Below are 24455 nucleotides of genomic sequence, written 5' to 3'. Positions count from 1 at the left end.
GCCAGGTTTCTGTGAGTCCAATAATTTGAAAGGTGTAATCAATTTCTTGAAAAGAGTACTAAAGGAAATCAATTATCCTCTGGATGCTTCTTATGTTGGTGTGATAAATGAGAAAGGTTCGTGTAGTATGTATCTTGTATGTATGAAGCTTCGTGTTTTGACTCTTAAGGTTTGAATTTACATTGTAGTTAAATAATCATGTTGTTGAAGTGAAAGGGTCTCAAAAAATTTAGCCAAAAAAAGAAAAAGAAAAAAAGGGCCTCTGAGGAAGAATGCATATTTTACTATAAACCGATAAACAAATCCATTTAACAACGGGAACCTACCCCGCCCCATACTTCACTAATACTGTTTGGCCGACGCATGCGTCAATCGGGGGACGGGGGGGGGACACATCCCACCGTGCAGGAATAATGGTCCCACCAACCTTCGGGGAGGCCAGGGGGAATATCTACAATGTGTCCCACCCCCATATGCGCACTTTTTCCGGACCTATATAAAAATGTAGGGGAACAGGCCCACGTTTGATTCATAGTTCAGATTAGGCTTACCAGTTTTATGACTGCCAAATTTCAGGAAAACGTGTTTAGATGTTGATACACTTCCACCATAGAGTGCTTACCGGTACTGCATAAGGTGTACCTTAAAGTCAGGAGACAGGAAGATAAAACTCTTTGAACTCTTCCCTTGTAGCACTGTTTACTTTAGAATATTTGTGTGCATCATAATTGACAACTAGTTGAAAAGCAAAAGTATTTCCATTAAAAATGGTGAAAGTGGTCAGAAATTGCCTCAGATCGAACACCACCACGGAGCATCATCGAATCCAAAATGTTCTGGGGCCCTTTACCCCTGACCCCACGCCATCAGGGTTTCCCGCTACTTCTAAGTCGCTTTATAACCCCCTCCCTGAAAAGTGACTGACGCCCGCCCATATTGGCTGACGAAAAGTGCCGCAGCTATACACAGAAATGTGTTGTGTTTTGTTCAGTTTTTTTTGGGGGGGGTGGTTATCAAAAATAGGGCGTTGGTGACTCTCTGGCGAAATCAGACAATGGAAATTTCTTTTCGACAAGCCCATGGTTGTATTTGCATTGCTGTTTAAATAGGCAATACCGACTAATTCTAGCGCCCTTAATTTTATCAAAAACGAACGTTGAGCCTGCGTGGCTGATGTTAATAACGGGTTTTGCCCTTACACCAACGTGTATCAGTGTGTGTCCGAGAGCTTGCGAAAAATTCACAAGTTCACTTGGGTGTGACTAGAACCCTTGCCGCGGTGACAACCTCTTGCTTGATAGTGCAGACATCCTAACCACTCGACCACCGAGCGAAAGGGAGTGCAGGGTCAGGGGTTGCAGACATTCGACCAGATGAGAACGAGCTCATTTTAAATGCAAAAATAAAGTAGCTTACTGCTTTATATTTAATGGTGGAGGTGATACCGAAATGCCTAACCATGTAATTATTTATATCCGATAATGCACCAATTTACATGTGCAGTGCCATATCATGAGTTCCACTTTTTTGCAACCCTCTGAACTGAAGCAAAATCTGCGACAACAATACAATTTTTTGAATGGAAAAAAAAAAGGACACACAAAACTGCCAAACGTGATCACATTGATGGTTTCGGTACTAAAACCGAGAATCATTTAATTCAATATTTCACACATTACTGGCAAACTTACCTACATATTTCATTTAAAAACAACGAAAAAACAGAGCAGCAAATTGTATTTCAACTTAAATGACATAGCTCCATCGATCCGATTTTAATTCCAGCTACACATTATTTCCCAGTCATTTCTTGGGTTAGTGTCATTTTTATCCAGATTATGCCACATTATTACCAGGCATGTAATTTATTATCTCTTGGCGAGAAAAAAAAAACGATTGGCTCCTCCCTACAAGTGAATTAGTTACAAAAAGGCGAAGTTTTGATACAGAAAAAGTAGATAAATGCCCCAAAATGAGAGAGAACTGAAACAAAACCTTCAACTGGCCCTCCAGATAGACTGCTCTGTCAAGAACTACAAAAATAAAAACCTCATTCTGACACTCATTACCAGCCCACTTTTTCTTTCAAGTTTCACTTGAAATCCTCAAAAAATTAATAACGTGCAGATTGGGGATTCCAGTTGTTAAAAAAATTGTGTTTTAAACACCCCGATGGGACAGCCAGTGAAACTATACACTCACCAGCCTGCGGCCAACTTCACGGAGATGTTTCAGTAAAAAGAATTAAGTCAACGTGTGTGCTAAGCAAATGTGAGCAGGAAACCAGATAGGTGTAGTACACATCGCCTGTTGTTTTGGCTGGTAACCAGGCCAATTGCTGCTGAGCTGATATTTTCTGCACTTATCAAACGTTGGTGATCATCATGAAATTGGCTCCCATTAAGAGTACAAATGGAAGGAGTAATCTTGACATTGCATACGGCCAAAATTACTTCATATCAACTCACTCCACATTCGAAGGATTTTCTGGTATTCTGAAAAAATAATCTCTATGCTACAAAAATAATACCTCTTTCACAAGTCAAGCAGCATTCCTGTTTAATGCAAGATTAAACAAAATGGCAAGCCTCCTCTGCAATACTAACACAGTGCCATTTTCTCTGGTATTTGATTTGCTCAGCATTAGTGGGATCAACAAAAGAAAACATACTTATTTGCAATTAATGACGACACAGCAATGTACCAATGTTACTGGTAGGTGAAGATACAAGCTTGGATCAATTGCACAAAGTGATAAATAGACACAATGTGTTGAACATCTACCGTTCAGAAAGCATTAACATATTCAGGAAACCAAAACTGATGCATTATATTGACAGCAAGGGTGGGGGTGGTATGTTTTCCATTTTTTTTACTCCAGTTTAAAGTGCAAACTTCTACTGTGCCAGTACACCAGCACACCAGTTCCTCGACTACCAACAATGATGCTGCCCATGATTCACCATCTTAAATATCTACAGAAGGCCCATGCAATATAGCATTTTTCTATATGAGTAAAAGTACGAACAAAAAGTTGTCCTAAGTTTGGATATTTTGCTGTCACAAATTTTGTTACTTTGTTGACTTGTCAATTTAGTTCCCAACAGTTGGCATGTAAAGCAAAGTCCTCTAACAAGTATTTTCAACAAGCAAATTTTAAATTCACAATTTGCACACAATCCACCCATATAAACTGTGTCTTCCTGAGATGACATCACAGCCACAGTGCTCTCAATTGTCAGGAAAGGCATGGAAAAGTTTAAACGTGTAATAAACCTGTGCTTTTCAGTGAGAGTTAAATGTACGAAAAATAGACGTCAAAGTTAAGAGGAACAGAAAGCTGCACAAAACATGTAAACGTAAAATTTGCATCATGGCCCTTTAAATATGTACAGTTTCAAGTTATGAACCAAAACAATAAGAAAGCTTTGATAAAAATAGTCCAAAGAAGTGGCTTTCCATCAAATGCTGTATGACACTTCAACATTTCAATACATATTAATGGGAGACTTTTGAGATGCTCCATGGCAGCAAACATACTGACCCCTGCATGATCAGTCTGACATAGTTTGAGACATTTTGACACTAGCTCAAGCGTGACGCAAACAGCAGAGGGAGTGCTCTCGTAGAGCCAGCATGTCTGCAGCCTTCGAGCAGCAGAATGTCTTCAGTTAGTATTAAACAGGTAAAAAAAAACAAGTGAGGCTTGTATGATAGGGTCCTATGAACCTGTTCATAAATAACTGTATTAAAATATAGTTTAAAACACGTTTTTCAAATTTTCTTTGAAGCATGTAAAAAGGGATGAGGGTTCATCACTCTTACAGAAAAAAAGGCCACCATGAACTCTTTAAATACTGGTGGAACTGATCTGTGGTTATAATTCTGAAATTTTCGACTGCGTCCACTCAAATGACCAAAAACTTGCCCTGCCACCATTTGCATTTTCTTCAGACACATCTACAGGTGCTAGTAAGATTATTATTTTGCGGCACGCACCTTCATGCCTTTTGGTTGCAGTGACCTGCCTCATCTTTAAATTTCTAGGAGTCTAGAGTTGAGTGTAATTTCAAGCCACTGCCAAGCTTTTCTGACGGGGGCCTTTCTTGCAACACAGTGGACCAATGTTGTAATCAGGCCATTTCCCAAGTTCAAATGGCATACTGACATTTTATGTCACGAAGTGAAAACCAAGCCCAGTGTGGTAAAAAAGTAAAATTTGGAAATGGGTACATAGAAAGCTGAATACAGAGTTTAAACAGTTGTCCTTAAAATGGCAGGACAGCAGTCTGAGAAACAACCAGAAAAATCAAACTAGAACTGGAGTCTTGCAAATGCAATGAGCATTTCTTGCATATGCGGATCCTGACAGCTGCATTCCAATTCATCCAATGCATCCTGTCAAAGTAGGTTGGTGCTTGGATGACAGTCATCAAGCCGTAACACCTCATATTACAATCCACTCAGAGAACCAAAAAAGGACACAGGTACAACACAGGGAATAAACCATATCAGATGTTTTGAACACTGCGATTCACATGAACGTCGGAAGGTGGCCTGAAACCCTCAAACATCTTCACAATTCAAATTCATTTCAGGTGTGTTAACCAGTCAGTTTAGCATGCAAACATTTGCTGTCGGCATCAATCATTCAGCTATAAAAACGCTTACATGAAGACAGGGCCCTCCAGCAAAGCCCTTCAATTTTCTGTGCTAGATTCTGCACTCCATTGAAAATGGTACCAGTCACTGAATGCTGCATGATCTCTTAACAGTGCATAAAAAATGGTTACACTCGGTGGTCCAATCGTCTTGACAGTCTCAAGGTCCAATGGATTAAAGGATCCTTGGAACCTTCCACTACACCAAATGTTTGGACTGATGAACCCTACTTCAATGAATCCTTGGGTATACATGTGTGCTGAGTATCAAACCTTCTGATTAATGAGCCTTCAGACTTTAAGCCAACCCTGCAATAAACTTACGATCCTTCATGGAAAACTGTACAACCTATCCACCTTATTGCATAAAGAGTCTCCAGTCTTTTGAAAGCTGGTTCCTAAAACGTCCTTCATTCACTTCACTCAGTTACTTTATGGAAAAATCTTCACTATTTTAAACCCTTATCTTGACTCTGGGAATCTGCATTGCACGAGGGACCTCAGTGATGGACAGTCCGTGAGGCTGCCCTGATATCCTCTGCCTTGAGTCGGTTCAGGATCAGGTGATAGATGTCCTTAGAGAAGGGGAGGACGACGCCTTTCTGCAGAATCTCACCTGTCGTAAGAACAAGACTTCTTGTCAAAAGAGGACAGAAATATACAGGATGCTATTTGCATGGAGTGACATGCAATTCACAATAAGAGGGTCGGGGATTCGAATCCAGCTGCTGGCCATCTGTTGTGGCCTTAGACAAGTCACTTTACCCCTGCTTGCCTCTCTCCCCACCCAGGAACATAATGGGTACCTGCACTATCTAGGGAGTAACCGCTGATGAATTTGCATCTCATCCAGGGAGAAGTAGAAATATCTTCAGTCCTTTTACATGTATGTCAAGGATAAACCCTGGCCCAACAAGCCAGCGGCTCAGGCCAGAACAGATTCCTATTCAGTAGGTGTAGCTTAAATTACAAGCATATGGTATTTGACTGCACAAACACCATTCTATCATTGCCCAAAGGAGCTCACGACAAACAAAGCTTCCAAAGTATCCATTTGTAAGTGACTTCGTCATACACGCGGACTCATCATACATGCAGACTCTTCATACATGCGGAATCTTCATGCACCCGGACTCTTCATACATGTGGACACGCCGCGATTTGCAGGCTCCCATTGGACGATCCCTGAAGTTGAATGTTAACTTCTGGTTCCATGGTTCCACGTAAACGGCAATCAATGCTGGTAACTCTATGTGCAGTGCATGTGCAGTGGGCGTGGTTTAAACTGAAGTAATGTCACACGAGCAGGTTACTTGTAAGCAACTTGATACCACAGCTTTCTGAGTACATGAACTGACATCTTCCCGCTCAAGACTATACTTACCAGGGCCAGTGTGCTAGCTTCAGCCAGTAATGACTTTTGATGTAATGTTGCATCGGGGGGGGTTCTGATTTCTAGGATTTTGTTATTTGCAAATTTCTTGAGTGTTTTACACTCAGTGTTTTGAGAAGTCCATAAACAGACTGTACACAAACCCTGCAATGTCTTCATGTACCGTAAAAAAATATACACTTGAATGTACATGTACGTGCACATTGCAGCTTACGTGTTTTAGGAAACGGCAGTCTGGAAGGAAAATGCTGAAGAGTGCAGAATTTAATGATGTTGTCACATCAAGTTAAAAAGCTTGTGCCTGCTGCCAACGCCATGATGCGGTAGAAGGAGTGCTGCTGACTTGCTAGAGAGAGTTGCATTACTCACCATCCATGATCATTTTGGCTGCGATTGCTGTTGGGTAGCCAACCATCTTGGCCATGGCAGAGTACCCGTAGGCATCGCCGTAGACGGTCAGGCTGATCTCCTCGGTGCTGGTTATTTTGTTAGGCCACTCTACACCGATGCGGTGCTTCATGATAACCAGATCACGTTCCCCATTCTCTGTGCAAGGGAAAAAGACGGACGTGCTTTAGCTCAGCTGTTATGAGGCACTGTGGTTCTCTGTGCCAAAGCGCTCAAAGAAAAAACTTGCAACTATTCAGCTAGTAGTGGAAAACCAAATGATCGTCACAATGCGAGGATGTCATCCAGAGAAAAACAAAATCCTAAAAATTAACGAACCCAAAACAAGACACAACAAACCTCAGAATCTTTGAAACTTGGAAGCAATGGGAAAAAAGAAAGGTTCACACTGTACTCTTTAAGGCATTATACCCTCTGTGCAACCCTGAAACATGGCTACAAATGAAGAGATAAAAGTATGGTGCAGACATTTGAATGCTTTTGCTTCTATGTGCCCAGCAACCAAGTAAAGACACCACATATATTTGTGCACACTCTGATAAAATGCACCTAGGAGAGTACAGTCAATGGGTGCCCCACGCTGGAGGTCTTGGAAGAGACTGTGTAGCACAACTGATTGTTCCTTTGTCGTATCAATAGAAAAATGTGATTTAAGATATCAGTCAGGTCCACACTGTGCTTTGTTGAAGGTTTGGACACTTAAACCTACAACTGACAGGTTAAAAGCTCTACTGCTGGGGACAACTAGTATACATACACTGAGCCCAAGTCATAGTGTCAAGTACATGTACTAGAGACCTATTTTCATCTGAATGTGCACAAATATGTGGCATTTTTAACAGTTAAATGTCTGTCAGTGCTCTCCTTCTTTGTCAAAACCAAGGGGATTCTTACAAGTATAGAGTTCACAGCAAACATCACTTGCCATCGGCCTGAGTGTGCATGGCGACAGGTGATTTAAAAGACATTTTGAAATTTGTACATACACTGTATGGTAATGTCAAATTTGAACTTGCACACATGTGATGCGGCATAAAATAAACAGCATAACGGAGCCCCATAATTGAGGTACAGGTCACTACTCACCATAGGCTAGTGTGTGACTGAGGTATGTGGACAGTGTGTCCAACAGGGAGTTCTGCTTGTTGACTACTGTGTCCGACAGCAATCCCAATCTGACAAGTATAAGAGTCAAAATGATCTGACCATATTGTACAAACCTTTAATGTCTTTGTGTAGACCTGGGGACAGTGTCTAGACCCGTCCACTGCAGGCTGTGTAAGCGTGGTATGCAGACAGACCTAGCTCAGAAACACCTTCAGAGGCATTTTGAGCATTACAGTTATATGTTACAAAATAAAGTGGAAACCTCAAGACGAATGCCTTATAACACGGTGTAGTGGTCCAGAGAAATGAGCGTTTCCTCTGGCATTTCTCAACTACACAAAAGGAAATGAATGTCCATGCCAAATATGTGAGGATGTGCAGTGATGTTCCCAAACAATCATGGACGTTAAACAAAAGAATTAATGACTGTCCATGATTCCTGATATGTCCACGATTGCCAACCGTGTACAAAACATATTAGAGGCCTTCCAAAAAAGTTAAAGTATGAACAAAAGAGAACAATAGGAACGTCCACGATTGCCCCCCAAAACCACATTTACAGGTGCTTGTTTGTGTCTGAAAGGGCAAAATTGAACTATTCCTCACTTCCTTCAGGCAGCTTTGCCAAACTCGTTTGCTGATGAGATTGTATCTCATTCTGTAAACATTCTTTATCTCTGAACACTTAAACAAACATGTGGAAAGTGTTAGAACCTTCCTATCTAGTTAGAAAGTAAAAAAGATGCTCTCTGGAAATTAGCAGAAGATTGGCCCTTCCTAACAAAATTCATCACACAACTTCCCTCGCCAAATTCAAGACATTGCTTGAAACTCATCTTTTCCATGCGTCTTTAGCCTAATAGCCCATTATTTTATTATCTTCTCATTCTGTACTACTTTATTTTATGCGTAAAGCGTTGTGTTACCACTTTGTGTAAAAACGCAATATAAATGCCTGAATTATGATTATTATTCTGGAAATTGAGCAAAAAGCCAGAAAGTTCCCAAAGTAGATATTTTATTACCTCCCCACACTAACTGTTTATGTTAATTTCTGTTCATTTCTGGGATTTTAAATATAACGCCACCAAACGTACTTGTGTGTGAAATTCAAATGCTGCAACTGCCGAGTTTATGGGCGTCAAGCCTCATCACTAACGCACTAATTAAAGCCACCTGAGTGTCACATTTGTTCAAAATCCATTCAAAGTCAGATATGTGTGCTGGCAAATCACTCTTATAATCATCCTGTCGCAGAGAGAACCACACTAAAAAATAAAAAAACCTGCTTGAAGCAAAAGGGCTTCCAAAGTACGGTACCACTGTCTTTTCTTAAAATTCTTAGGCCCATACTTAAATTACGAGTGGTAACCATCTCCCTTACTGTAGAACTGCATTGAGTCTCTCCTCATCTTGTCCTAGTCTGTCGTATATGATGCTCTCTAGACGGCTTGTGCTGGTCTGTGTGTCGCATCCCAGCACCTTGCACATGAGCTCATGCTTCCAGAAAAAAATTGCCAACAACGGTAGGGTAAGTACAACACTGTGAATTCTGTATATTTACAGATTTATGATTAATGCAGTATGAATGAAAGGAAAGAGAAAGTGGAATGCCTTATGACAACTGTTGCCACCATACAGCATAATGTGAGGCACGGTGACGTTTACATTGTACAACTGAAGAATGCAATTTGGAACTGACGCAATGCACGCTGGAGGGGAGGGGAAGACAGAAAACATGTCCTCCATTAATTACCATCAAGACATTTGTTATGCCGTGCCAATGTGAAGCAGATGACGGTCGTGATTCACCATGCAAGAAGCACATTCAGCCATCACTGTGTAACCTGACACTACTTGTCAGTTGACAGGGGGCTCAAGGTAGATATTGAGAGTTTGAGTTACTCTACAGTCGTGACTGATACCACACACTTGCTTTTGAGGCAGAATACCGTACCTACTTGTCTTCCAAATGGTTAAAACTGTCCTAATGCCAGTGGTCATTGTATTTTTTATTGGGGTTGAGAGCACGCAAACCCACATTTGTTTGAGGTACTGATGTGTGTACGTGGCACAACGACGTTCAGTGCCGAGAAATTACCGAGTAGGAGTTAGCTTCAGGGAGGCAGGTCAGCAAGGGGACTTCTGATGTTGGTGAGGTACTCAGAAAACTGGAATCTTACCCAAGTGATGTCTGGCGCACCATCAACCAAGGCCGGGTGTAGCTTGTCATCTACAAGCCCAAGCTTGGGGAAGCTGGTTACTGTTTTGCAGAAACCCTGAGATAAATTGGAAAAAAAAAAAAGGGTTTCATTCTTTGAAAGGACACAAGATCCCTTGCATGCGGCGTGGGCAACAGCACTTGAAATCCAAACCACAATGTTCATGTGGAAATTGATTCTAGCCTCGATTCTTTCTCAGACCCTGATAATGTTGAAAAACAAATCTGTGGGGTCCAATGTTGGGTCCAAGAAAGACTATCCGATGCTTCAAATGAGAACTATTCCATGACAACCTCCAAAATATTTCAACCTCTGCATGTAGGTTAATAGCCAGTTTGCAAACAAGGACTCTAATGAATTATTTAGACGAGGTTTAAGAGTGATAGTGACACTTTCTCGACTACAAGACTACAAGATTTCCTTTGTACAATGCCCTCAAAATTTATTTATGTAAAGTTCAACCAAGCATATTTACAACAGTGATATAAAATAACACAATTCCTTTGGCAAGAGATCGGCTCGTGGAGTTTTGGAAACTGACAAAAGAGATAAGGGGATAAACCGATGGAGGGAAGAAAAGCACCTTACATTATGCTCTGTATACTACTGAATTGGCTTGTGCGCAAGGTGGATGTGGAGAGAGTATAAAAGGGTGGAAAAATAATCAAGAAATCTGGTTAGTTATGGACTTTGTGTACAAGAACATGTACGTCTCCATGTACCCCATAGATTTGCTGAAGGTCTGGTCATGGAGCATTGAGCATATATCTACTTTTCATGCGGAAGAATTTGCAGGACTTTGCAGGTTATATTTCAGAAGAAAGGGCATCAGGAGTCAGGATTACCTTGTATCGGAGCGTTCCCCGCCTGACGGTGTGCGCCGTGGGGATGCCGTAGGCAAAGACATAGTTGGTGGAGTCGCGGTTGAAGTAGCCCTCCAGGTGGAAGCCCGGCAAAAAGTTGATCTCCTGGACGTTGCTCTCATGCATCAGCATGCCAGGAGGGATGAATACCTCCTCTCCGTTCTGCAGGTACTTTGCGTCTCTCATGATGGCCCCCACTGAGGCAGTAGCACTCCAACTGCAAGTGGAAAAAGGTGGGGTGAATGTCCTCTGAGCCCTCCCCTGCACAGTTGGCAGAGCATTCTCCGGAAAACCAGCCCAACAATCGACTTTCCCTAAATACTTTTATTATTCCCAAGTGATTCATGATAGCCACCATCCCAAGGCCAAGCGTCGGGTCATTCCAAGGGAAAGTTACACACAACCAGCCACAAGTGTCAGGGTGAACGATAACAAAGGAATGCTTTTCTGCAGTTTATTTTGTGGCTTGGATTCAGACTGCAGGTCACGTGTTGGTCTTGCAGTCTTGGCTATTACACCGGTCAACACATTCAAAGTATGACTGCAGGGAACACCCTATGTAATTGTTATTATTTTTTTCCCAAATGTACTCTTTTGGTCTATGTTTACTGGAAGAAAAGTTGTCGGTCACATGTGTGGTATCAGGCTCATTTTCCAGAGAGGGCCCATTTTAGGGTTATCAAAGAAAGTGGCCATCGGGCAAGATCTGAACATTGGCACATACTGCCAGCAGAATGCCAGATTGAAGCTCTTCCAACTGATGCAGCTAAGCAAATGGTTCACCCAAAACAAATCCAGCTTGAGTGGCAACCTCAATTCATTGAGTGGCATAAGCTGAACAATCTTCAAGAAAAATAGCAATCTCTTAATTCGCTAATAGATTCAATGAACAAAAATTGCTAGACAAACGAAATGCCCAACACTTACATAGAGCCCCACATGTACAAAATGCCAGTCTGGTAAATAACAGTGAATGAGGCCGCTCCTCCAAATACTCACTTGAATTTATAACGCAGTGGATTCTCAGAATGTTCAGGAGCAGGTAGGCCACCACACCATGAATCAAAGAACCGGACCTACAAATGGAGCAATTCACGGGTCAACAATAATCAGTGCTGAATGTGCTGATACCAGATACTGCTTGCGTCTAAAAAGTGATGCATTCAACAGTGCAAAACTTATGAAGGGAGGCAGTCACAAACAATACACCCTACCTGTACATGATATTCTGGCTGGTACTCGTGACAAGAGTTAATGGTCAGTGGCACAGTGCCCTGTGTGGACTAACTGTTGCATAACTTCAGCAATTTTGGCCAGACATGTATGACAAAATACGGAGAGGGGTAAACTGCACCAGGCCAATTTCACAGGTTGGTGGACGCGGCTTTGAGAATTCAATTACGTGCATGTGTTTCCTCTAGTTCACTCCAGTAAAGGCAACCATCGACATGTCTTACCTTGCCACCTTCTGCTTTGGCATTGTGGAAGCATTCCATGGCTAGCATGTGGTCAATGCCGGGGTCCAAGCCAATCTCGTTGAGTAATGTGACACCAGCATCCAATGCACTGGAGGTGGAAACAGATATTTGTCACTCAACATTAAAAGAGCTGGAGGGGTAAATCCCCACCTACCCCCCACCATTTTTCCTGATATTGCCTTGGTGCATTTTTTTTATCAGGAGTCGACCCCTCAAGAATTTAGAGTAACTCTTTAAGTCATTTTGACACCAATTTTACAAAATTTGAACATATCATTCTTATGTACCAGTAGCATGCACTTTTCTGAGACGGTTCGGCCACAGTTGTATACTTTTTCCACTGTGTTGCTCAATACACACGTGCTGGCACGTACGTAGCCTTGAACTTCAAATAAATGCAACAAAACTACATGTCTAATTGAAATCAAACTTCACGTTTGTGATGGTAAGGATTGTCTCTAAATCCATGCCAAGTAGAGTCCTGGGGGGATGGAATCTGCCACCCTGGCTGTGAGGTGGGCCAAAATAACCTGGCACTTATAGGACTAAGCTCAAGGTGACCATTCAAATTTTTATTTACAACTGAGTAAAAATTAATGTGCGGGGAGGGGGGCAGACTTGCTGGTTCATCGTTTTAATAATTTGTTTTGTAATTGTACAGTATATGTCTTAATAAATATATCCGGTTTATTTACATTATATTAATTTATATTTTTCCTGTCTCGTAATGTATCTTGTGAAAACCATATGCAATTCAGCCTTTTTGGCTGTTATGATGATTTTAATAAAACCCCATCATAATAATAAAAATATCGAGAAATGTAAACTGTTGTTCCAAAATAAAACACACAGGACAAAAACCTCCTGAAGAAGCAGAAAAAACATCTTTCCAACCCACAACGTCACAAACATGTTGCTCCATAAAGATACTACACTGATATAAAATGCAAGCGGAAGCAAGAATTTACAGCAATAGCCAAATCAAGGTTAGGAAAGTTTGAAAAATGTCCATGGAAGGTAAAATCTATATGTAGAAGCTCGTTTCACCGAGACAATGTCTAACATAAAAAAAAAATCAGCATGCCAATCTGGTACCCAAACTCACCCCTGCTGAAGGGCCCTCATCTCAGGGCTGGCATAGCTGGCAGTCACCATGTTCTTCTTGTAGGCCACACACTTCTCGGCCACTTGAGGGTGGAGCTTGTATGGCAGCATACTACATGTACATGACGTAAAAACCCAACCCAACAGCCAAATGTACAATGTTATTGTAATCTCACTTGGAATAGAACAACCATGTTATTAGCTGTGGAACTGATTTTAACAGACCAATTCTGCCAGCAAAGTCACATGACCTATGGTGGGTATCAAACAGCAACGAATACAGCATCCTTCCACATCACAGTGTGTCAAAAGTGTGGCCTACTAAACAAGAAAGCTAATTCCAGTACAGTGTTCAGCGCATCAGTAGTCTGACTACTTTACCGACTGCTAGCTTTATAATGACGCTTCATGATGACACTTTGCTATGGGAAGACACTATGTTCACTGATGTTTGATATCCACTACAGGTCATGTGACTTAGCAGACACAATTAGTGTACTGCCTTCCACTCGGCACTTTATGTGTTACCAAAGCCCTGGGTATGTACTGCAGCAACGAGCCAGATTCTTTCCCATCTCAATCAATCAAGAACAGTTTTTTTTATTCTGACACCAGATTGTCTGATCTATGTGAAAATAATTGTTCAACTATATTAAATGGGGTGTTCTGTAGCTTTGTTGATTAGAATACCACACAACGTCCACAAAAACAGCATAATGTTCAATTTATGGAAGTAGAAAAAAAAAATATTTGGCATCCTGTGAGCCTGCCCTGAGCACATAACTGCCTTCCACTCGGCACTTTATGTGTTACCAAAGCCCTGGGCATGTACTGCAACAACGAGCCGGATTCTTCCCCATCTCCATCAATCAAGAACAGGTTTTTTTATTCTGACACCAGACCCTTTAAATCTAGCCGACACCCTGTTAGAGTTTGTTCCAGAGTCATTCCTCGGTAAGACTTTCTTGAGTTAAATCTTCGTTCTTAGGGCAGTTCCATATACAGTATCTCCCGACTAGCACCCAGACTAAACTTGAAGGGACTGGCCTATTTCACCTGATAACAATATCGTGCTCCTGCACTGCCTTTTCCGTCTGGTCTGTGTGCCTGGCAACATTCAGGTAGAGCGAGTTGGTGCCGTCGTACTTGGCGGCCAGAGCGTCTGCCTCAGGCTTGTCAGCAGATGCTGTGAACAAACAAGAAGACAATATCAGTGCCGTACAAATTGTTGAAATCCTGACACATTAACAGTGACGCAGTGTGGTTCGTAAGTCATGTGTTGGCAAATGAGGAGTCAACAGCAGAACGTGTACCCCGTACATAATGGACATGTAACTTCACATTTAAGTATTGACTTAAGATGAGTTTTAAAATACATGTACTTGGCTGTGAAAAACACAATAGTCTTTTCTATTGTTTGTATCATGTTTAAACAGGTGTACACATGCTGAAAACTAAAGCATGAGTACGTACATGTACATAGCCGGGCAGCTGGGTAGTTGAGTGTCTCTGGAACACATAATGTGATGGTTACAGATCTGATTCCTCAGTCAACCGATTTCAATCAGAAAACCCCTTGCCCTGCTTCCAGTTGAGTACTTGCCAGGTACTTAGGTACATGTAATTTGTTCACTACCACGCACTGAACCGAATCAAAGTGACCGAAGCATTGCTAGTGCATAGCAAATAAAGTTAATGTCAGAGAAAAAAGTCAGTGGTGACTTTAGATATTTGAAAATATTTTAATCAAACTTTTGTGACAGACGCACTCTAACTCAGAAGTACTCAGTGTGTACTTTCCGAATACCTTAACTCGTACAAACTCTGATTGTTGAAAACTTTAGATAGTATTTGATGTCCAGTGTTTGTAGTGGGCAGCATTATTTCCATCAAATATCTTCATACCTGGCAGGAAACCTAGAAGTGGAAAAGTAGGTAACCACTCTGGTTTTGACGACGTGCCGAAAGCAACCATACCATTGTATTACGTACCTATCGTAACTGCAACTCCGCCATTCCTTGTCAGGTATTCTACAATGGGCTCAGCCATGTGGCCAGAACCCATCAGCAAAACCCTCTGTTTTTCTGCACCGAATGAGGACGGGACCACTCTGTTGCAAGAAAAGGAAAGAACAGAAACGCTGTCGACAAGAATGCAGTACATGTATTATTTACTTGTGAATGAAATGTTTTGTATGTGCAGGTCCATGTAGTGATCAGGGATCACGTCCTAAAAGCCATTAACACCGAAGAACGCTCCACAGAAAACTCTGTTGGTTCCAATCAGGAACGGCCACCGTTCCTTCTTCGAAAAATGCATATTCCCCATAGGGAACACTGATCTATTGTGTACGCGCAAGCTGACTTGGGGATGGCCTGTTCCTACTGGAGATGCAGCTAATTCCTGCCTGATACGTGTTACCACAGTTTTCCATGAAGGGACATTCTGGTGAGAATGGAAATTTTTCCCACATTTTGAGACATTCCTCAATTTCTCTCCTGTCGTAATTGGCTTCAGTGAGCCCTCTGTGTGATGAAGTGTTATCCAAATGTATACTCTACTCACACATGTGCATTCAAAAATGAACCTCCCAGTTCAAACATCATGTCTTTGTATTATTTGGTGGTGGACAATCCTTACACAAAACCTCTATCTGTTCAGTGGTTTGCTGTCTTTATACCCTTTTATTTTTCCCACTCTGAGCTGTGTACTGTGCCATAAACAACATAAATACTTCCCTGAATCATGTACAAAGCACTTATACTTCAAACAAAGAATTCAAAGTTGAAATTGTTTTTAGAATTTTGAACACAAAATTTGGTATGATTTGCTTTATACTTTTGCACATGATTAAAGTTGTAGTGTTTTGAGCACAGAAACAAATGTACATAAGTTTACACATACACGTATCATGTGTAAATCCGATGCTTAAGTTTAACAGATGACATGACCAATGAGCGTGACATGTAACTGACATTTTGAAAAAAAAGTAATTGGACTGAAATGAGCCCATTTATATTTGACTGCGTATCAAAGACGTACTCGTGTGAAATATGCTTTAGTAAAATTGAAATGATGGGTTATGCACTGCATAATCTTTACATACAAATGTACCATGAGAAAACAATGCCGTGTACACCACTGTAATCGAAGCGACTTGTAAAAGTATTGAATGGTTCCTTCAGTAGGAAACAAAGCTGTTGACAGTAACAAACACATACATGTACGTCGTATATCATACTCTCACTGTTTAAATGTTGTTTTGAGAACATGACCATGAAGTCTGACAACTGGTACCTAAAAATCAATCCGTAGGTATGAAGACAATAAAGCATGAAAGTAAGCAAGTCTGGAATGCGTATATGTACCTTTGTCTTTGGTGACAGCCCAATACCAACAGATACTCTGTACCCCAACTTGTAGAAAAATTCAAAGTGTGAATTTCAAATCTCTTGAATTATTATACGGGAATAAAGTTGTGCTTAGCTGGTTTTAAACATGCGTTTAAGACTGGCTCAGGAGAATGGACATGGCTGCAGCTCAGGCATTATCGGCATTCAGTGTCCAGAGCTGGTCTTTAATGTTACCTTAAGACCCGCCAAGCACATATTTATTCCCATTCATAGTCAAAAAAAGTCAACATATGATGGAATTCCAGCACTTTTGTTCTAGAATTTTACTTTCATTTTCCCAAACACCCCATCCATTTTATGGAATATTCCTTTTGCAAATTGTCCAATGGGTGTGCACGCTGCAATCAAGCCACGTTTACACACACTCTAGACCAATTAGAATCAATTAAACTGTCTTGTATCCAGGTGCCAGAGCGTGATTTACACAGCGGGCATTATCACTTCTCAGCGGGCATTATGAAATGTTAATACATGGTCAAGTTGCACGTTGTTGAATAGGGAGACTGTCTGAGGTATTTATGAATATCTTTTAGCACACACATAGAAAAAAATTAATTGAGGGAGCAGAGTCAAGAACAGGGTATTATTAACCAATGCGATGGTGATTTTGCTGGTCACCGCATTGGGTGATTCAAAATGAATGCTAAGCTTAATAAAGACCTCTTCCCTCATCAGCTCTCCCAACTGAGGTGCAGTATGTATACTTGACAACTTCTACGCAAGTGGTAGTTTCACTGCCCTGTTAAGCATAAAGAGTGCAAACTTTAGGAGAATGCATCTGTGGAGAGCAGTCCCAACAAGTGCCTGGTTTTTCCCAAGCAAGCGTGTACTTTCAGATCCTAGCGAAAGTCAGTGTTTGACAACAGAAGTGTTTAAATGCAGATTTCTCATTAAAAATGCAAGGACCTTTACCGTTGTGACTAAAAGGAACCAAGCATAACAAAACCTGACCTATACTACAGGGAGAGTTTCATTGTTTCTGTGGGTTTAGAGTGATCGAGTCTCATGAGATAAAGTCAGTGACCTGCATTGTGTGATTTAATAACCAGTTGTTCAAAGGACCCATGCAAATCATTTTTATTACTAGATGCATGTTGTACATGTACATGTCACACTTGAGAAAGGGTAAAATGAGACATTAACACACAGGGCAAGGCATTCATTTAAAAAGGATGTTTGAACTTAGACAACACACAAGTACACACGTACAGGGCTTTTTAACCTCCTTTTCTATTAACACATAACATTTAAACAGAAAGTCAGAGCATTTTTGGAAAAGTGGCTACAGATAAAAGGCAACCAGACATGCACTTTGTCATTGCCCGAGAAACACTGCCACAGAAAACATTAACACATCAGACTATAAAAACGAACAAAAGCAATTAACTTCACAAAGTGACAATGGATGGACTGTTCAATGAGATATTTGAGTCCATAAAAATTAACAAAATACATGTACAGTGATTTTTCACAGTCCGATGGTAAATATGGGAATGAGAACTAGCAAACTGGAGCTGAGTGTGTCATGCATGAAGCGATCTGGCAAGTGTGCAACTCAGTCTCACACAACGGATGGAAATTTGGGGAAAAGACAACTGGAAATTGGCCATTCACATGGATGTACACAAAAAATTCTCTGCTTATTAAACAAAGGAAATTAAAATAGCTGTCTGACATAACCATTTATCCTTCCTCTTATTTCACAGCCACAATTTGCATGCACGTGGAAATCTGTGGAGAAAAAGTTTGTAAATGCCCCCAAAGGTTTTCAAGAGACTGGCTCCTGCTTCAGTATATTTGTTTACATTTCTGTTCCTGACATTTCAGCACAAAGGGCTGACACTAGGGGTAACCAGACCTACATGTACGTGTACATGTACCGGTACATTTATCCCACCAGGAACAACACTTTGTATGAAAAATCCTTGGAAGACCAATATACAAGACATACATGTTCACGACAATGCAAAATTAATGTGTACTGTTGTGTCTAAAAGTGTGAGGAAAGTTTGTAATGAATGGGCACGGTGATGTCAAATTACCACCTGTATTCAACACCATGATGCCCAATTCTACTCAGATGTGCTGCCACTAACCATTGCATACTCTTGCTTTACAGACACATATGCATATGAGGACGGAAGTTGTTTAAATGACTGAACTGTCCTTTGATAACCTCCCTACATGTACATGAGACTGTCTTGAAATGTGGCCATGAGTGTGGAGACTGTGTGTGAGTGCGTTTCAGAGAAGACCAAATTTATGTTTCAATTGCTGATAGGTTTACCGGTACATGAACTGTGTGGTAGGAGCTGCACTTACACATGAGGTGACTCCTCTTTCCTATTAGAGAAAGAGATGCAAGAGAATAGATATCACATTAACCTCCAAAAGTCTAAGACACACACATACCGGTACGTGTGTCTGCTAACACAGCCCAACCTTTGCACCCACTTCCTTTCATTTGTTTTTTTCAAGCTCCCTATACTGAACGGAGGGGACAACATGCTGTTTGCACATGTTGTAGGTAATCACAGCTTCAAAATGATCCTTCATTCTGATGATGCAAGAACAAGCAATTATTGGGTTTCTCTCAATCTTCTTGTTCTATAAGGTTTTATAGGGAAGGAATGTAGGCTCTAAGTAATTATCAAATAAAAGATTTTTTAAAAATAATTTTTCAATCTCGCATCGTTTGCAATGAGCTGTGAATAAAACAGATTCCCACAAATCACTTGCAGTTTTCATCTTTTGAAATAAAAATGACACACAACTCTTGGTTCTACTCACGGCATGGTAACTTCTCGCAGCTGTTGGATGTATTCAAATTTTGGAGTAAGTTTCCCATTGGATGCTATAATGGCCTGCAACAATGAGATCAAGTTTTATTATTCCACTGCACATTTATCTCCCTTTCCATGCAGCATCCATAATGGTAACTGCTCAACCAAAAAGTTTCGTATAAACAAAGAAATCAATCCACACAAGATTTGAACCTGCGACCTCAGGAACACAGCACCAGTGCTCTACCACATGAGCAATCCAGCGCTGTGGGTAACTGAGCCGTCTTATCATTGACTGGGATGAGTTCTGCAGGTTGGTGATTCCACGTCTTCCCCAGTCATTGCGATATTTAATATTCAGAGATATTTAACTTAATCGCCTCATCACTTTTATTTACTTTTTCTTAATTATTTATTCAGATGTTAGAGAATGGGCTCAGTGTGTTAACAAAAGAGGCAGCTTTGTTGCCTAGCAACATCACTGCATGCTTGCTTCTCCATGCACCAGTTTATGAAAAGTACACAGGCGACGCTACGAATTCTGTGGAATTTTTTCAAACATGAACTGGGAATATTCTGAGTGGCTTTCTACTGTCATGCAATATCTGCCTTGAATACTGTCAGTGCTTTAGCCGAGACCACTTAAGACCTTCACAAGACCAGCACAAGACCTCCAGTCTGAATTCAAGTCACAAGGTATTCAAATGAACTGCAACAAAAACATTCCTTTGTCATTGTTCACCCTGTTACTTGTGACTGATCTTGTGCATGGTCTTATGCATGGGCTTGTTTCTGGTCTTGTGATGGTCTCAACTACAACATTGAATACTGTGTTTTGATTGGTCCAGAACACGCACGACAGGAAGACAAAAATGCATGTCACCCTCGCTGTTGGAAATCACACATCAGTTTTGTCCATCATGAAATCAAAAGCTAGTCCCCATCCTACCGTCAAAACTAAAATATAGGGACTGCTAACCCTATTTTTCCTTGGTACCTCTGCCACTTTCACCGTACAGCTGTCAACAGTTAAGTCTAGTGAGAGCAGTGACAACTGAAGTTTGTCTCTGTGTAACAGTTCCTCAACATGACGTCTGCTGTGCTCAAAGAGACATACAGATTTTCCTCCGATACTGGCTTTTAAGATGTAATGATACTGCTTTTGAGCAAGACACGTGTGACCAACACAAATGATAGGACACTGCACCTAGTCCACACTAGTCATACAACTTTCTGTGCAACAATGGACCGGAACACTTGTTTCAATTAACTTTGAGACTAGGTCCGTTTTCCAATACTCAACTTCGTCTCTGTCTCAGGCTTCGTTTCCAAACCAATCCCCGATTGTGGCCCTGAAGTGTTTAAATTAAATTGAAGTACTGTAATGTTTGGCTCTTTTGCATCGTACTTGATGTTTTGCGGCACTATCAGACTTATTGTTGCGCTTATAACCTCAAAGTCAGGTAGTAAAAAAAAGCAGTTGAAGCCTGAGATGGAGCCGAAGTCAAGTACTGGAAAAGGGCCCTGATAGGTTTGTGGTAGCACCATGGATATATCTCTTTTTTGAGCAAGACATATCCATGGTGTTACCGCAAACCTATCTAGTTTACTTGCTACCTCCATCACGAAAAGCTTCAAATCTCATTTAACTTTGAGACTGTTAAGTGATACTGCAAAATATTTAACACACAGGTGTAAAGACAATTATTAACTGCTGTGATATGGGCTATGATGTTTTAACACCAAGGGGTAAGGCACAGCACGTGAGGGGAAGCCAAGGGTACTGTGATAAGTGCCTCGGGTGTTGAAACATTTTATCCCGCGCCACAGCTTAACGGTAAGTAACTGTTCACCATGTTCACTGGCACAGGTGACGCTGTGTAAGTATTGTACTTGGGCAAGTGTCTCCGCTGAGCCAAGTCCTCACAATGAATGCAATACAAACAAGGATGATGCATACTCACATCTGTAATGACTCGGGAAAGCTTCTCCTCTTCAAATGGCTTCTTGGCGTCTGATTTTAGCTGTTGTGGACAAATGGCACAAAACTAACTGCGTAAAATAATACGAATGGTTTGAGACCAGCTGGCTTCTTTCAGCTTGTTGAGGTATCGGAAGCTGACAAACTGGGTTTTTATTTTCTTCAATACAAACAGGAGCTACATGTAAAAATGGACAATCCAACCAAAAGTAGCCATGTTATTGTACATGTAATTCATTTACCACACCTCACACATATTCAGCTGCCATTGAAATTTCAGGAGCAAGGGAAAGGCAGCATGCACATGTACTGCCATCTGTTCATGACATGTAATCCATGTAGGGTAGGCTCATACAGAAGTTAGGGCGATACTCCTACAAGCAAGCTTCACGTGGGTAACAGTCCAGAATGCTGTGTGTGCTTGACTCCTGCATGCAGTCTTTCATGCATGCCTTGTAAACAACGGAAAAAGCAACGGGCAATGTGATGGTGACTGGACCAGTCAAGATTCAATCGTGGAATACACTGTATGTTTGAGGTATGACATAACCAAGTCAGGGACTGACTTCACTGAGTAGCTCAGCAACAAAATATGTTGTTTTTATCAAAACTGATGGAGATCCAGTCAAAAGCAGTGCACAGGACAAATTGCTTGGTGACCCATGCAATTGTGTGCCAAGCAGTGCTGCAGCTGAACCGCGAACTGAACCAAACATTGTCGAAACATTGCACTTTCAAACTGAACCGATCAGAACCAATTTGGTCGGTTCAGATGTTCGGCTTTAATATGGCATGACATTGATAGCGCAGGGGTCTTCACGTAAGAAAACGTGGTAAAATAGCAAACTCAACAAAAAATGGATAACGAGTTGTCCTGCACTGGCACTCGGCACATGTGCGTGTATACGAAATTTGATTGGATACTGATCACAGTCAGACTTGTGCTCGATCAAAGGCAACTCCAGAAGGAAAACTGATTTTGCCAGGTGGGCCGTGCCAGTGCAACGCTCCAGCAGGTGAACAGATTTGGTTCGGGCAGTGGCCTTACTTGCCTTTTGTTGATTATGTTTGATCAGAGTCGTAATGTGAATATGTTGTAACGGAATTTTGCCAGATAGTTGTTCGCAAATAAGAAAATGCTTTTATTCGTTTGAAAAAGACTGATTGAAAATCACCCCTTTGGCCACGTGGGCACCATCCTGGGAAAGAATACTGACTTGTTACCAAGGCTCTTCTTTGAATATATCAAAAGCCATGGTTTGGCAGTTGAATCTGTTTCGTGAAAAAAAACCCAAACACAATTTGCTTGAAGTCTAATTTGATCTTGTATCCGGTAAAGGAGGAAAGTCCCATTTGGGCATGCTTTTTTTCTGTTTTCACATATCCTCCGATCGTTTTGTTGAGTCAAGCATGGTCCAAACACGATCGCTTTTGGTCAGCAAAACACAGTCGGAAACTGTCACACCTCCAACTGTAACTTTCTATGGAATTTTAACTCCTGAACAAACTTTAGGGGAACAGTTTAGAAAAAAATATATTCACATCGAAGTTGCTCGTGGATAGGGATGGAGATTCATTGCTTGTATGAATGTACTTTACAAACAGAAGCACTACATATACGGCACGTTCGTTCATAGTGTGCTCTTCGATGTCTCAATGTGCATTATGTGTATGTGTCAGAACCTCAACTGAACCGAAGTTCGGCAAAATATTTCCGAACCGTATGTGAACCGAAACTTGGCACCTACTTGCAGCACTAGTGCCGAGCATTAGCAGGTTTCCAGAGCTTTCTACAGGTTTCTGATTTTGGTAGACATGCTGTAGCAAAGTGCCTATTACTAGAAGTGAGTCAACTCCTACATTTATAAGTCACCTCAAATGCATCTTAACATGCTCACCATTTGGCCCTTACATGGCTTGTGAACTACGTGTAAATAAATGAATCAAGGGAATGATTAGGGGAGTCATGTTGGCATAGTGGTTCTTTCCTCGCCTTTCACCTCTGCGGCCCCGGGCTCAATTTCTGGCTCTGTCCACATGTGGACTGGGGTTTCAGTCCTTATCCAGGACCTGTTTCCATGGGTTTTACCCAGAATATTCCTCTGGGGTTTTCCTCCTACATCATAAAACATCTACTGCTTCTCATCGTCTCCTCTCTACAGGTTTCTTCAGGCTTGCGAGCTACAGTGCCAAGGGCACTTTTGAGGAATCTTTGGTTTCATTACCAGAAATACTTCATAGTTCATAACAAAAAATTACAATAAATAATAATAAAAAATGGCAGGTCTTAAGAATGTGAAGTACAACCCACATCAACCAGAGAAGGAGATGTAAATGTACAGCGTGAGTATTTTTGTAAAACGGAAATAACAGCTTGATTATTTGGAAGGTGGATCACCTGGACTGTGTGCATATTTACAAGTGTGCAATGAGGCATGCACGCATTTTGAAAACTTACCATTTCGGGTACCCATGGTTGCAAGAGGTTGCCAAAAAAGTCAGTTGCCTCTCTAGGTAACTGGGCTGGCATGTTATCGATGGAACACACCAGAACACCATCGCCGGAAAACCTATTTCAGGAGGACCCAAAAAAAAAGATAAAAGAAGAAAAAAGAAAATCAAAACTATAAAGTGCAAGTGCTGACAAGTTCTCTGGACAAAGAGACTTTTGCATCGCACGCAACCACCAAGGTAGCCTTCATCACTTAAACTTCACTGACAGCAAAAGCAAAAGGTGTCTATTCATGTCCTGTGTGATGTAGCCCTGGCTCCGCAGTGCTTTTCAAAACCCTCTCACATTTGCATGCAGTGGTAAACTGGAGAACAAGAACCACCAGCGACCAGGAAAGAAGCAAAACTGCCTGCAGCTGTGTGTGTCTGAGCAAAGCCTCTGCCGATGTTTCCCTGCACAAAAAACCTCCAAGTAATGGCAGATGCAATGAAACAGCTGCAGTTTGTAAGTACTGGCCAAAGCTGGTTGTTTTGTCACATACAGTGCCTGGATCAATGATGATAATACATGTACATGTAGCTGAGTGGTG

The 24455-nt window shown here is 41.3% G+C and overlaps 1 protein-coding gene across 2 annotated transcripts in view; it reads right to left on the bottom strand.

Moving 5' to 3' along the window:
• Positions 1-1615: 1615 nt before the first annotated feature.
• aass (aminoadipate-semialdehyde synthase) overlaps positions 1616-24455 on the bottom strand; it is a 38188-nt gene continuing 15348 nt past the window's right edge. Inside the window, exons 9-23 of one of the 2 annotated variants that reach the window (XM_022253335.2) lie at positions 23873-23984; positions 21398-21457; positions 19441-19514; positions 18973-18993; positions 15229-15347; positions 14293-14422; positions 13238-13348; positions 12112-12220; positions 11654-11730; positions 10637-10871; positions 9753-9848; positions 8954-9069; positions 7549-7637; positions 6424-6600; positions 1616-5277 (exon numbers count right to left, since the gene is read on the bottom strand). In XM_022253335.2, the coding sequence (XP_022109027.1) occupies positions 5162-5277; positions 6424-6600; positions 7549-7637; positions 8954-9069; positions 9753-9848; positions 10637-10871; positions 11654-11730; positions 12112-12220; positions 13238-13348; positions 14293-14422; positions 15229-15347; positions 18973-18993; positions 19441-19514; positions 21398-21457; positions 23873-23984 (1642 nt within the window). In that variant the 3' untranslated portion in view covers positions 1616-5161. The remainder of the gene's footprint in view (positions 5278-6423; positions 6601-7548; positions 7638-8953; positions 9070-9752; positions 9849-10636; positions 10872-11653; positions 11731-12111; positions 12221-13237; positions 13349-14292; positions 14423-15228; positions 15348-18972; positions 18994-19440; positions 19515-21397; positions 21458-23872; positions 23985-24455) is intronic. The other variant, XM_087135877.1, reaches the window with a different exon arrangement.

The sequence above is a fragment of the Acanthaster planci genome, linkage group LG04 (assembly GCF_054643075.1).
Source record: "Acanthaster planci isolate LZ-2023a linkage group LG04, COTS_SCS, whole genome shotgun sequence".
Taxonomy (NCBI): domain Eukaryota; kingdom Metazoa; phylum Echinodermata; class Asteroidea; order Valvatida; family Acanthasteridae; genus Acanthaster; species Acanthaster planci.
Note: the sequence above shows the minus strand (reverse complement) of the source record. Positions and strands in the feature narration are given on the sequence as shown.